This window comes from Mus pahari, chromosome 23 (genome assembly GCF_900095145.1).
Source record: "Mus pahari chromosome 23, PAHARI_EIJ_v1.1, whole genome shotgun sequence".
Taxonomy (NCBI): domain Eukaryota; kingdom Metazoa; phylum Chordata; class Mammalia; order Rodentia; family Muridae; genus Mus; species Mus pahari.
Window position 1 is genome coordinate 3800396 of NC_034612.1, and position 14954 is coordinate 3815349.

At 52.2% G+C, this 14954-nt stretch overlaps 1 protein-coding gene across 1 annotated transcript in view; it reads right to left on the reverse strand.

Annotated features, from left to right (window-relative positions):
* Positions 1–2678: 2678 nt before the first annotated feature.
* Ssh1 (slingshot protein phosphatase 1) overlaps positions 2679–14954 on the reverse strand; it is a 54242-nt gene continuing 41966 nt past the window's right edge. Inside the window, exons 11-15 of the mRNA XM_021186809.2 lie at positions 13991–14037; positions 12624–12770; positions 11118–11318; positions 7327–7888; positions 2679–4467 (exon numbers count right to left, since the gene is read on the reverse strand). Of these exons, the coding sequence (XP_021042468.1) occupies positions 3241–4467; positions 7327–7888; positions 11118–11318; positions 12624–12770; positions 13991–14037 (2184 nt within the window). The 3' untranslated portion in view covers positions 2679–3240. The remainder of the gene's footprint in view (positions 4468–7326; positions 7889–11117; positions 11319–12623; positions 12771–13990; positions 14038–14954) is intronic.

A 14954-nucleotide genomic window follows, 5' to 3' on the forward strand; every position in this document is an offset into this window, starting at 1 on the left:
GAAAGAGCATGATTATTTGCTTTTTTGTTCTAAAAAAAAAAAAAAAAAAAAAAAAAAAGAAGCCTTCTGTGTTGGTGTAGAGCAAGGCCCCCACATGGTTCAGGCTTTTGTGGGGCTAAAGTTCCTGGGCCATCAAGCTGAGCAGAAAGCTCTTCGTTCAACAAGGACATTCACTGAGAATGGCAGTCATCAAAACCAGTGGTTTCTGCTGCATAAATCCCTGTGCCTCTGCTTGCTATGATTACACACAAGGCTAAATTAGCTAGGTGTGGAGCAGATCCCAAAGCTAACTTTTTTATTTATTTGGGGGGGGGGGTGGGACGGAAGGAGGGGTGGTCAGGGTCTACACAGCCCTGGACTCAGTGATCCACTGAGTGGCATCATGAGTGTGTGCCACCAAGCCTAGCTGGAACAAACTTTCCCTGAGACAATATGGGAGTTGCCACCGTCTTAGCTTAGCAGGGACAGTTCCACGGAAGCCTTTCAGTTAAATGCCAATTCATTGTGTTTACGAAGAGAGCCAACCTCCAGGAAGAAGGGACATCCCACTGGGGCTTCCGATCTGAAGATGGGGATCCACCCCCCTGCTGTTCGCACCCTTGGCTGATTGGTCAGTACTTCTAAAACAGGTGTGGGTAGCCTGCTGGGAGCCAGAGACCCGCCTGAGTTCATCCTCCAGAGTCCAGACTCTTTCAATAGAACGGGACAAGTTACGGTTTTTCAAAATGGAAGTTTTCAAAATCCTATCGCTCTTAACAGATGGGATTAAGAAACAGCGCAATCCTATCATTACCAAATCTAAGGAATTATTTTGACACAGAAATTGACCCACCATGTGAAATTGAACTTGGCGATGTCTATTAAACTTGGTTTTTGTTTTTTTGTTTTGCTTTTGTTGGCTGAGGGAAGAGTGGAAGAAACCCACAGGGTTTTTCAGGAATAAGTGCATGATCGCTTTTTAAGGTGACTGGTATTGACAGTAGCAGGAAAATAAATCCCTATAAAATGACATACATGTATTAAAAAAAAAATCATGCCAGTGAGAAACGTTCTGAGACAGAGGTCACAAAGACCCCAGACAAATGATGAGAGAACTGGCCCAGATCCTGGAGACGCTCAGGCGTTCACCAGGATGGTGGTCTCTCGTCTTCCTTCTTGCCCGAACCCCAGGCTGCGCCAAGGGACCCAGCTGCAACCTCCAAACCATCCGGACTCCGTTCGCTCTAACCAGGGTGGGAGGACCCCCATCCATGTACTTCCAGAACACATCCTTGAAGACTTTGTGGTCTCACTGAGCTAGCTGTCTGGCTGAAGCAGCCAACTGCAGGACGGGAGCTGTGGTCATCTCCACTCCATCCGCTCAGGGGGGAAAGGGGCAGGCTGGCAAGTTTGGAGTGTAAGAGGGAAGGATTTGGTTTGTGATACCCAAGGAGCAAAGGCAGCCTTCAGATACGACCCCTGTCTTCCTTCAGTGTTACAGGCAGCCCTGGGGCGTCAGCAGGCTTCCTGTGAGGGCCCGCAGCAGACATCTGAAGCAGGTAACACCGTCTTTGGCAAGGTTATCACTTCTGAGGTAGAATCTCACTTTGTGGCCCGGACTGGCCTTGAACTCATGGTAGACCTGCCTCACCCTCCTGAGTGTAGGATCACAAGCCTGTGCCATTTACCCTTCAAAATGTAAACAACCAAGCCCGGGGCGTGATGGGATGATTATACCTGTAATCTCAGCATCTGGGAGGCTGAGGCAGGAGGACTGCTGTGAGTTTGAAGCCAGCTTGAACTACAGGATGAGAGTCTACTTCAAAAACAAACAAACAAAAACCCACACTAAACCCTGGAGAGACAAAGGCAGGTGCATCTCTGCTGAGTCTGAGGCCTACCTGGTCTGCAGAGAAAGTTCTAAGACAGCAGAGGTTACATGGTGAGACCCGGTCTCAAAAAAAAAACAAAACCCAAACACATTAACAGAGCCCACGGTGATCTCACAGCGCTGCGCGCCATCATTGGTCATACACCAAGTCAAGGCTTTCTGCTGGTCTGCCTCTCTGCTTGTCTCTCTTCGAAATCCTTAAGAAAAAAATTAAAAAACAAAAAAACACAAAAAACCCTTAAGCACCCTTTTCATGGTGGGCACCAGTGGAGGCCTGTGATTTGAACCCAGAGCCTAGGCCTCCTGCTTCATTGAGCTAACTTGCATTCACACCTGTGCTGTGGCCAAGCCTCCTTTGTTCCATCATTACAGCACGGGGGAGCCGGAGACAAGGAAGCAATAATCTAGTCTCTCCACCGGAAGGGGCTCTTGTAAACATCTCCTGTCAGACTGGCTCCTGGGGCAGGACTTGTAAGAAGCCTTTTCTCTCAGCCAATGTGGGGCTGGTTCCTAATGAGCCATCCTGGAGGGTCACAGTGTGGTCACAGCAGGATGATCCACACCCCAGACCCACAACCTCCAAATCCCAAACACAACAATGCCTTATTAGCAGCAGCTCGGCAGTGCCTTCTCCGTGACTGGGCGACCTAAGCCAGCAGCTGAGGACCCCTCCTCCGACCGTGGTCACCAGGATTGAGGGCTACATGGGCCACTGTCCCTAAGTGCTTTCCTCTGATGGTATCACCAAGCTGTTCCTCAAACAAAACAAACAAATAAAAAACCCAACCCCCCCCCACCCCCCCAATTCTCTTGGAAAATCCCTTCTGGACATAGCATTGTTCTCAGAGCGAGCCTTGGTCATTACTGTTTTATAAACAGAAATGCACAGTGAGCAGAGAGGTAGGCCTGTGTAGCCCTCTGAGAATTCTCTAGAGGACGGGAATGAGCAGGGGACATGGGCTGCAGTGATCTCGCCAATGTAGTTCCTTGACATGCTGCAAACTGAGTATTTTGTATGTCCGCACACATTTTTTTTTTCTCTCTCTCCACCAGGCTGGCCTAAAACTCACCACTGTAGCAGCTGAAGATGACTTTGAACTTCTAAATCCTTCTGCCCACCTCCAGTGTTGGAATTTCTGTATGCGTGCGCAACCGTGCCTGGTTTTATGGGACGCTGGGGACCACGGCTTGCGTGCACATATCTGAATGTGACTCCTGACTGACAGTTTCCAGGTTGCCCAGACCCCACACCCGGGTGTCCACCCTCACGGGCTCTAAGTGGGGGAAAGCCCAGAAGACTGAAGTCATTAACACAAATCAAGAGTGAGAGTAGATCAGAACATGATGAAAACCTCAGAGCCGAAAGCTAGTCAGCTTTTGTTTACCCTCAATGGGCTTTTCAAGTGTTCCGGGGGAGATTTCCCTGACGGTTTGGAGGTTGCAATGGGGTCCCTTGGCGCAGCCTGGGGTTCGGGCAAGAAGGAAGAAGAGAGACCGGACTTGGTGTCCTGCGAGTCGGCGATGGTGGACGTGTCAGCCTCGCTGGACAGGTCCTCCGTGGAGAAGTTGAGACTACCCAGCTTGGCGAGGGAATGGGACCGTTTCAGTGGGGACGACACAGTGAGGCCGGCCAGGCGCAGCCGCGTCTCGATCTCCTGCGCCCGCTGCTTCACCAGCCCAGGCTTCCCTCGGACGCTGTGGATGCTGTCGCTGCTGGAGCTCCGGGTCAGGTTGGAGCTGATGGAGGAGGAGGTGGGGGTGTAACACACGGTCTTCAGGAAGTCCTTCGAGAAGTTACTGGTGTGATCTAGGCGGGGGAGGGTAGACGTGGGGCTCTTCTGCTGGGCTCCCCCTACAGGCTGCTCTTCGGACCCGGCTTGGCTGCACAGGGCTGGGTGTGCAGGCTCCTGGACACCCTCCTCGGGGATGCTGGCCTCCAGCCTGCAGGTGGCGCTGTCCCTGCAGGCAGCCGGTGAGTCCGAAGGCAAGCTCTTCAACCTCTCCAGTTCTTTGGTGTGCTTTCGGACCAGGCCTGCCTTCTGCAGCTGGATGATGGACTCCTGATGCTGCATCAGATAGCTGTTGGTGGTGGGCTTCTCCACCTCGTTACTGAACAGAAGCCTCAGGTCCTTAGCGGGCTTGGGATCTTTCTTAGGCGACAGTTCTTCCTTCAACGCCACCTCCGTATTGGCCACGCTCTTGTCACAGTGAGGATTCTTCAACTGGAGAGATTTTGGAAGGGCTTTTGAGGTCTCTCTAGAAGGCTCTAGAAGGCTTGCTGGTGGTTCCGGGGTAGCCCCGGCTCCAGAGCCACTGACATCTGGCTTCCTGGAGCCTGCTGGTAGTGGGAACGGAGAGGTGTTGGCTGGACCGGAGGCCGGCCTCTCTGGAGCTCGGGACCTGCTGCTCGTGTGGGCCATTGGGGAAGACGTGACGTGGGGGAGGAAGGTTGGCTGGGTGCAGATGGCAGAGGAGCTGGGGTCTTCGTGCCGCTCCATGTAGCCCTCGGGAGTCCCGCCAGCTGCGGGGTACATGCAGTCAGCACAGGACGTATAAGGAGGCTTCACCTTGCTGAGAATTCCAAACATGGCATCGCGCTGCAAGAGACAGTGCACAGTTAGGCGTTGTGATCCTGTGCAGAAGACCGAAGTCACAAAGAGGGTGGCCGTGGCAGGGGAGGGGAGGGCAGCTGGCACCGTGGTGGGGGAGGAGCACTACTTTCATTTCATTTGTTCAGGATTACAGACTTTTTTGGGGGGGGGCACACTGGATCATGAATAGAAGTTAGCACAGCGTAAGGGGATGTCAGTCTTGACTTTCCACAAGCCAAGACGGTGTCCTGGGCAAACCTTAAGCTATAGGGTTGGGACAGAGACCCTCAGGACATCCCCCCCCCCCACCTTCTCGGTCTGTTTCCACCACCCACCAGGCTGACTCTTCTCTGGCCATGGTCTGATCTGGAAAGCAGGGTGCAGGCACTAGGGAGCAGAGCAGACTGATCTGGCTGGAGAGCCGGCTCACTGGCTAAGAGCGCTCACTGCTCTTCCAGAGGATTTGAGCACAGTTCCCAGCACTCACGCCAGACAGCTCACGGCTGCCTGTAACTCCAGCTCCAGGATAACCAATGCATCTGCCGTCCATGTCCACTGACATTCGTGTGCATATATCCACACACAGACACGCCATTGAAAATAGCATTTAAAAGCAAAACAACTAGGGGCTGGAGAGATGGCTCGGCGGTTAATGAGAGACCCTCCCCCCAAACTCAGCATCTTCAAGGCTGCTTTTCCCACCAGCTGAGAGTTCTCACCATCAGGCAGCTGGAAGAGAGCTGGCTTCCTCAGCCACCAATTACAGGGAGGACAAATAGAGGTCCTGAGTTCAATTCCCAGCAACCACACGGTGGCTCACAACCATCTGTAATGGGATCTGACACCCTCTTCTGGTGTGTCTGACAGCTACAGTAAACTCACATTAATTAAATAAATAAATAGATAGATAGATACATATTAAAAAAAAATAGAAGGAACTGAACAGAATCGACACCGACCGCACCACACAAAGAAGGTTCTCCTGGGCAGAGGGAATTTGCTGTTGGGGGCAACTGAGGTCTGAATACAGCAGAACCCTTCCCGGGGCAGCACATAAGAGTAGCTCGGGGACCCATGGTCCCCAAGATGGAGGGAGGGGCAGAAATGGTATTTGGACCATCACCAATACAAACTCACACATATTTAACTACGTGTTCTGCTGTCCCCCAAGGGACTTGCCTTTGGTCACTGGGGCCTCGGTGAATAGGACAAGGACTTCTATTTGTCCTCCCTGTAATTGGTGGCTGAGGAAGCCAGCTCTCTTCCAGCTGCCTGATGGTGAGAACTCTCAGCTGGTGGGAAAAGCAGCCTTGAAGATGCTGAGTTTGGGGGGAGGGTCTCTCATAATTTTGCTACAGGTGCAGCCTGGGGGACCTCATTTTGCATTTCCAAGAGGTTAATGTCACTCTGCGTAGCCCACTCCAGACTCAGACCCACAGGCTGTGTTTTTACCCACCAGCCTAGCCTGTCACCTCTCCCTCTGCTTAGAGTCCCCCGTGCTTCCCTGGGTGTCTGGGACACGGCACACATCCACACCAACCTGCCAGGGAGGCTCAGCCACCCCTACCCCCACCTCCCTACAGTACCCATGCAGCTACTGTCCCTCACACAGAGGGTTCTCTGAACCAGATCACAGCTGTCTGTTCAGCACTGCTCCTCAGCCTGGGCCAGACAAATTGCTCTCCATCAGTAGTCCACGGATGGTGTGCCACTCTCTGGGTCACCCTCTGTCCTCTCTCGTGCCCTTGCTAGGAAGTCTGCCTTCCTTTTGCCCATCCATGCGGGCTCAGAGATACAGAGCAGGACCCCACGCCAGCCTGACACACCACAGTTAATAAAAGGAGCCAGGCACACAAACGGCTGTACATATCTGGGTCTAGTTCTGCAGGCTTCTGGTGACAAGTCCGCTGAGCCCCTACCCAAGCTGCTTTTCTAGTCACCGTGCAGTGACTCACGGTCAGGCCACTGGGGCTAACCACAGCACAACGGTCCCAGACAAAGGCATCTTGCGGCATCTGTCCTCTCTGAGGGAAGTGGTGGGCAGTGGGGGAGGCATGCATTTCCTCTTCGGTCTGGAACATATTTCATTACTTAGAGGCCAGCAGTGAACCGCCTGCGGTGGCCAGGTCTTTTTTTTTTTTTTTTGCTTCGCATTGTAGCACAATGTTAAATACAAACCAGCTTTCTACCTCAGTGTCCCCACTGAGCAGTCATCACTGCCTGTGGAGTGGCAGAAATGGCCGGGGAACACAAAGTTCTTGGCCCCAAGCCTTTGGTGAGTACCCAAGGGGCAGAGCCCAAAAGCGCTGCTCCCTTGGCCCTCTGCAAGGCCAGCCCTGCTTCTCAGTCACTGCCAGATGCTGGAATAAGGAAGATGGGGCCTGGGACCTGGGACTTTCTGAGCAGCCTGAGGTTGTAGCTAAGGCACAGTGCATACCACTCCTCAGGGATGGCAGCTAAGGGAGACACAGAGAGCTCAGCATTACTATGAGCTGGAAGACAGGATACCGGGCGAAGCTAACAAACATGCACTGTCATTTTGTTACAGCAGACCCCTTAGGAAGGAGATGACACCTCTGGGGGAGGGGTGACAAAAGAGTTGGGGGACTGTAGAGGGTGCAGAGGGACGAATCTGGAACAGCCCGTATCAACACGGCGTGGAACTGGGATAATTGCATGACTCGGGAGCCCCGCCTTAGATAAGGGGGGTGTTGTTGCAAGGTTTGGGTGTCCCCTATACGTGGTGCATCCACTAGCTAGGCACAGGCTACAGAGGCAGGTATAGCAGTCCCCCACCCTCCGAAAGGAACCCTGTGGGGCTGAAGTGTCACATCATGCTGCTCCCCACAAGGGTCCCCAGCCTACCTCAAAGTCATTGGGACAGCTCCTCTTGCTGTTGTTGTTATTTAGGTTTTCCTGGTCGAGCAAACTTCTATCGAGCTGGGTGGAGGCCCGCCTCCACCTCCCCGTTCTTGGGCCACCGTCCTTCTCCAGCTCCTCCACCTGAGGCAAGGAGTCACTGCGGGCTTTGGGGCTCCCAAACTCCAGTTTCCTCTTTACATCCTTTTCACACAGCCTGGCACCTTCCTGGGGATGCTGAACCAGCTTGTGCACCTCTACTGGCTGAGCCTCCTCCTCCTCCTCCTCCTCTAACAGAGCATCCCTCTCGAGATCTTCTAAGTGGACCAGGCCACCCGTATCATCATGGTGGGGGAGGAGGAGGGGGTCCGAGAGTCTTCGGAAACAACACGGGAGAGAGGGTCCTCCCGGGGCCAGGCTTCTCGGGAGCCCGGGGTGGGTGGTATCATCCAAACAGGGCAGCGGAGCGTCCAGGGTACCGTCCAAGGTCTCCGGCAAGAACTCACTGGGCTCGGCGATGGTGTCATCTGCGGGCTGCTGGCGCCATAGTTTGTTATGCCGCTGTTTGCTGTGGGGAGAAAGGGCAGGAGGTGAGCGGAGAGCAGCATCAGCAGGTCCTAGCAGGCCGGGTAGGAGATGCCCGCACAGTCAGACAGGCCAGGAAGCAGGCTTCCCCTCTGTTCACTCGCCAGGGACGAGACTCACCACAGCCCACAGGAGCATCCTTTCGGGACTGTTGACCATGCAGCAACGATGCAGCAGGATGCAGAGGCAGATTTGACTGCAGGTGCCCCCTCCCCTTCCTGATAGTGCTCTGAGGGCTCTGACTCTGTTTATACAGGACCCCATGAGAGTAACAACCTTTTCACACCTACAGTGTGAGAAAACTCAGGGGTCAAAGCAGAAGGTATGTCAAGCTCTCTGCACACTGGGGTAATGAGGCAAACGTGACCATCATCCCCTTGAAGATTCCAGAAAATGTCAGGCAGAGACTACAGGTCTGTTCTAAATGATGTCCTCTTTTCCTTTCTTCTTTTTAAGGATCAAGGTCTAGCTGGAGAGATGGCTCAGAGGTTAAGAGCACTGGCTGTTCTTCCATAGGTCCTAAATTCAATTCCCAGCAACCACATGGTGGCTCACAACCATCTATAATAAGATAAGTAATAACATCTATAATAATCTTCTGACCTGTAGGCATACATAATAATAAATCTTGGGCTGGAGAGATGGCTCAGCAGTTAAGAGCACTGACGGTTCTTCCAGAGGTCTTGAGTTCAATTCCCAGCAACCACATGATGGCTCATAACCATCTGTAATGGGATCTGATATACTCTTCTAGTATGTGTCTGAAGAGAGCTACAGTGCAATCATATTAAAAAAAAAAAAATCTTTTAAAAAAAGACAATTTTTTTTTACTAATTCTTGAGAATTTCATACCATAGATTTGATCATATTTACTCCAGCTTCACCACCCCAATTTGTGTCTTTTAAAACAAACCACTGAGTCTAGTTTATGCTGCCATTACTCATCAGTGTAGACCATGCCAGAGCATTGGGTGACCTACCAGGAGCCCTCCCCTAGAAGCATCAACTGTGCTTGGCAGTGGCTGTCAAGTTAGGGGCAAGAGGTTGGCATCACTTTTATAACATGTCTGAAGGTACCAGCTACAAATAAAAAAGAGAGAAAACTGTACAATGACAGAGGTAATCAAGATTGCCTCCACCTCTCGAGGGCTTCAGGGTAAAAATCAACACCGTGGGGTGGGTGGGCTGAGATGGACAGCAACTACAGCAATGGCCACTAAAAAGGGCCACTACCCCTCAGCCCAGGCTCTCATCCATGTCGCAGTGGGTTGCCTTCCCCACTGACTGCAATCCAGGTTCACACCTTGAGTGCTGCTGTGTGCCTGCAGGAGACCCTTGGCTAGGCTGTCGTGCCGGAAGGTGGCAGGTGAAGTTCCTGGTCAGGCAGCCTTCACTTTAGTTCCCTAGGCTAAGGGAGAGCAATGCCTCCTCCTCCAGCTGCCTGGAGACCCTACAGACACCCTGAAACAGTGTAACAGCCTCTGCAGAGATGGCTACAAGGGTCCTCCCAGCCTCTTCAACCCTGTGGGAGCACCCTTGCTTCCTCAAACTTGCCCAAGGAGCCGAAGGAGGACTCCGCCTCTGGATTCCTTCCAACGTTACTTAGAGATAATCCAGGAGGCTGCTTGTGCAGGCACAGAGCTGGGAGAAACCGAGTCCTCAGATACTCACACCTCAGCAGCGTGAGACCTCTGGGGAAAAAAACCCTTACTGCCCTGCAACAAGTGCTTTCTCTTGTGAAGGTCAACACACGTGGGTGTCAACCTCTCTCCTGGCACACCTGAAGTCACTGTGTGACTCGAGACAAGCTAACCTGTTAGTGGTGCCTCCCTCTGCTCACTTGTAATATAAGAAGCCCACCGGACAGTGGTGGTGGCGGCGCATGCCTTTAATCCCAGCACTTCGGAGGCAGAGGCAGGCGGATTTCTGAGTTTGAGGCCAGCCTGGTCTACAGAGTGAGTTCCAGGACAGCCAGGACTGCACAGAGAAGCCCTGTCTGGAAAAAAACCAAAACCAACCAACCAACCAACCAAACAAACAAACAAACAAAAACCCCAAAACCACCAACCCCCCACCAAAAAACCAAACAACCCAAGCAGCTGAATTTTACTTTGAGGTGGGGAGCAGATTTAGCAGCTACTCTGTGAGCTTATTGGAAGTCAGCCTGCACAGAACCTATAGTGATTGCTTGTGCATCCTCACAGAGCCATGCTAGTTTTTAAATTGAGGTAAGGGTGCCTGGCATCTGGACCACTTCTATCTACACAGCCTGGCAGGACAATTCCCAATACTGCGACACTGCCATCTCTGTAACTGTTCAGAATAAACACCACTCACTGGTGTCTAATTGTCCACCACCGTAATCTCCCTAACTGTTCAAGGTACAGAAGGAACACCATCCACTACTCTCGCTCTGTCCCTTCCTTAGCCTCTGGGAAGATCACATTCTCCATCTCTAGGAACCTCATGCAAGCATGGGGACCTCACAGTTTTTCCTGAGAGCCCTGAAGACAGCTCGGAATGTACTACACGTCAGAATTGCCCTTTTATGGGGGTGAGGAGATGGGGCCTTGATATATGGCAGGGCCAGCCTTGAACTTCTGAGCCCGGCACTTTTCTAACTTTAGTTCCCTAAGCAGCCTCGCCCACAATCAGGAGCCCCTTCATCCAACTGCCTTCCTCCAGTGGGCAGAGGAAGGCTCCCACATGCACTCCCTGTTTGTAGATCCACCCATCCAACAGTAGACTCATGGGCGTCTTCCGCCTTTGGGCTACTGTGAATAACCCCGCCATCGACACAAACAACCTGGGACCCCATCATTTCTAGTTTTTTGGGCACATCCTTAACTTAGAAGATGGAACTGGGCTTCAGGGAGACTGCAGGGCTCATTTGTGGTGAATCAGACCAGGGGCCTCTTCAGCCTCGAGTTTGGCATAAAGCAGGTACTTAGGAAATGGATACACTCAAGCCCACACCACATACCAGGACATGCTTTGGATGAGCAGTTAAGTACCGTCCCTCGCCCAGCGAGACAAGCTTTCTATGTGTGCCAACAAAATCAAAACGGATCCCTCCTGGAAACCGCTAATCAGAGCCCAAACAATGGCTGTTTTTTACAAGCCAGCTCCCGGGAGGCTGGCTGCCAGTTGTGGGAGCTCCTGCCAGGCCTGGCCGGCGTCGTCTGCCAGCCTTCGTCTAGGTGTTCTCTCACCTTGCATCCAGGATGCCTTCGTACTCAGACAGCTGCCTCATAAAACCTGCGTTGGGCCGTGTAATGCTCCGCTTCTGCTTCACGTAGTTATATGCTTTCTCCAGGGGCCAGCCGAACTCCTTCATGGCGTAGGCGATGACCGTGGACGCAGATCGGCTGACGCCCATCTTGCAGTGGACCAGGCACTTGGAATGATTCCTTCTGTGGGGGTTTGGGGGGTGGGGATTGAGAGTAAAGATTAATAGTCCCAGCCCCCCATTATCTCATGGTTCCAACCCTTCTCTGTCCTAGATCTAACACACCTTCTACAGGAAATATCTTTGCTGTGAGATCAATTAGCACACAATGGGAGGACAGATGAATCTGCATGGCCCGTCTGGCCCAGCTTTCCAATGCGTGCTTCAAAAAAAAAAAAAAAAACCGAATCTCCTCTGTCACCAGGATAGGTGAGGCTACCTACAGTAGCCTCCTGGGCTGCACCTGGACAATTGATGGGAGTTCTACAAAAGCCACTGAGCTTTGACAGCAGATGGAGGCCCTGAATGAGCTGCTGTCGGGGAGACAGGGGCCAGCGAGATGGAAAATGCTGTGCCCTGGGGAGAGAGAGAGAGGGAGCCCGGAGGCATGAGAGCAATCTGGCCAAGAGAGATCGGAGCCGGGGGAAGATGGAGCCGATCTGTTGCTTGTAAGAAGGCTGTGCTGGCCCAGGCGCAGCTGATTTACGAGATACACAAGGAACAGTGACCCTCTCCTTGCTGGCAAGGTGAAGGCATGCCAGGCTGGCAGAGGCTGCAGCCGGGAAGCTAGGGTGGGGCCCAGCAGGCTCCTGCTTCCTATCCCAGGTTTACAATTCCAGCCCCCACTCTCCTACCCCCCACCCCCCCGCAGCTCTAAACTCACAGGCAAGGGGTCCGTGCTCTGGGAAAGCAAGAAAAAGTAGGGTCTTGGTAAGGGTACGCCTTGTAGGGAGGGTTCCCAAGTAAGAGGGGTTTTCTCCACAGTGCAGGAGTGGGAGTTGGGGCAGAGTCTTTGCTCTGAACGCCAATACAACAGCTGCTCCAAAGGAGAGTAATTTGGGGCCCCAGGGCTGCCCTGTTCTACCCCATGGAACTACCCCGAGAGGATAGAGCCTGCATTCCTTGGGGAACTAACTGTCCAAGAGAACCCTAAGACCAGCATATACCGGCCCTTTCCAGGAGAGAGCTCCCAGTGGCTTATGGGTACTGAAACCTGGCTGGTGTCTGTACTGATGCTGAACACTGGATTCAATGTCACATTCAAGGGCAGGTGGAAGAGAATGTGAAGGCGCCCTACGGAGAGGGCTGATCACTTCTTGCCCACTTTGGTGCCTGGTGCTCTGTAGCGAAAACAAAGGTCCACCGGACAGTCCTACCTCCCCTGAGATCCTGTCTGCCCACTTCCACAGCGAGGCTAGCTCCCTTATCTGGCCTGCCACTCTTTCCAGCCCCTGCCGTCCCTCCTGAGGCCGCCTCCCCACACACTTACTTCGCTTTGTTTATGAAGTGATAAGCTTCGTTCCAGTGGGCAAGAAGGTCTGTGGTCTCCTCGTCATACACGCGGATGTTATGGTACGCAAACAAGCCGGGGAAAAAATTGTCTATTTCTCTAGTGACATTTAAAATGTAGTCAACACTGAAAAAGAAGCAAAGGGCCCAGAGAGCCAGAATGAGGAATAGGAAAAACAAAGGAACAAAAACCTGGGGGAGAAAAGTCCAAGGATATACACATCACAAGGCATGTGTCTGGGTGAGAGGTCTGTTTGTTTGTTTATATATTTTTGCTTAATGGTCATTTTTTGCGTGAGTTTTCTTCATAGGACAAGAATGTATTACTCGAAAATAACCCATGTCATATCAAAGCCCCCTTACTTAATAATACATTCAAGACCAGCTTGGGTTATAGAGTAAGACACTGTCTTAAAAAAACCAAACCAAACCAAACCTCTGCTCCTAGAAGAGCTAACTGTGCCTCTGTAATTCTTGTCCTATTTGAGAGCATCTGCTAACCCAGACACCACAGCCCTCCACCCTTTACCAGTACACTCATTTCCTGAAAACCAAAACAATTTTGGTAACTGGAAAGGGTCTTAAATAGCTTTCACCCTATATAACAACATCTCAAGAGAGTTCCTTGAATCACGTATTTATTCCCAGTAAGACGAAAGTGTGAGGTCTGACTGCACGCTGGATGGGCAACTCTGCTGGGGGTGGGTGGGAATACCTCTGACTGGAAGTTCTAAGGATGTACTTTTAAGCTCTGTTTAGTCTCAGTTTTCAACTGCAGTTGGTTCAAGAAGGCCAGCTTGTCAGACCACAGAACGGTGGTTTTGTGACGGCTCCCTTGAAGGGCTTGGTTTAAAAGGCTCACTCCTGCTACTGAGCACTTCTCAGAGTCAGGCAAGTTCCTGCCCAGCGATGACTGTTCAGTCACAAGAGGTTCCCACCAGACACCAAAGGATTACCAGGGGTGGCCCAGTTCTCAGGGTTGCTGACTCGATACAAGACCAACAGGGGTGTGTGTGTGTGTGCCCACGCTATGGTTTGTTACGGTAAATCTCCAACAACGGTTTTCAGCATTTCTTCTGGGGAGTGGGGCTGTGGGAAGGAGCTCAGAACCTGCCCAAGGCCAGGCTGTCCTCTATCCCTCGGTGTGACTCAGCTGCTCCAGGACCCCCACGATCACCTAAGACTCCAGGAAGAATCTACAAATCATGGGTTACTGTGTGCAGTATTCTGAAGTGTACGAGCTCCTCCAGCTGCTGCAGAGACGGGACAGAGGCCATGAGGCGGGCAGGCCGAGGCAGTGGCTACCTACGCGGCCTGGAGAGATGGGGAAGATGGGAGCAGACTCACCCTGAGCCCTGCAGCTCCTCCAGATTGGACGCATTCCACTCGGAGCCCTGGGGGACAGATCATACAAAGCCCCGTGAGTGCTCACGCTCCAGTCTCAGAGCTGCTTTCGGCACAGACGGGGAACCTGACCTTGGGGCCTCAGCCTCAGAGCAGAAGGAAGGATGGAGAAGAACCAGGAGGGGGAGAGGGAGGAGTCACAGCAGGTTCCCGAGGCCCTCTGGGTATCACTGAGGGTGACAGAGAGGAAACAGAGCCTCGCTGATCCCCCAACTTCAGAGAAATTTGCTTCATGTCCCCCAGGCTTCTTCGTCTGCCTTGGGCACAGCCCGCTGTGACATCCTCACCATTAGTTACAGAGGGGACCCTGAATCCCTTCCCTGGAAGCTATTTGATATTCTTTTAAAAATCCCAGAGAAACCCCATCTCAAAAAAAAAAAAAAAAAAAAAAGTTCTCGCCCTCTGACCCAGTAATTCTGAGTTACAAACAGCTCTCCCGAGGAGATAACCAGGGCTCGCACAGAGCCTTAGGAACACAGGATGGGCATTTAGTGCTATTCATGGGAAGACCAACAGGAACCAGTAACACAAATGACCACAGATCCTGATGATGGGCACTTCAAAATAAACCATTCCACTACACAGGAGGCAGAGGCAGGAGGACTGCCATGAATAAAATAATCATCACGGTGGTGCAAGTAGGTGACACTCAAGAAACAACAACAACAACAACAACAACAACAACAAAACAAAGAGAGAGACAAAGTCTACTTGGAGCAGCACAGGTGCAGGCTCTTCTTTCTACACAGGCATCAGAGAAAGCCAGTGTGGGTCCCGGGTTCCAATCCTAGCCCTATGAGAAACTGAACAATGGGGGCTGGTGAGATGGCTCAGTGGGTAAGAGCACCCGACTGCTCTTCCGAAGGTCCTGAGTTCAAATCCCAGCAACCACATGGTGGCTCACAAC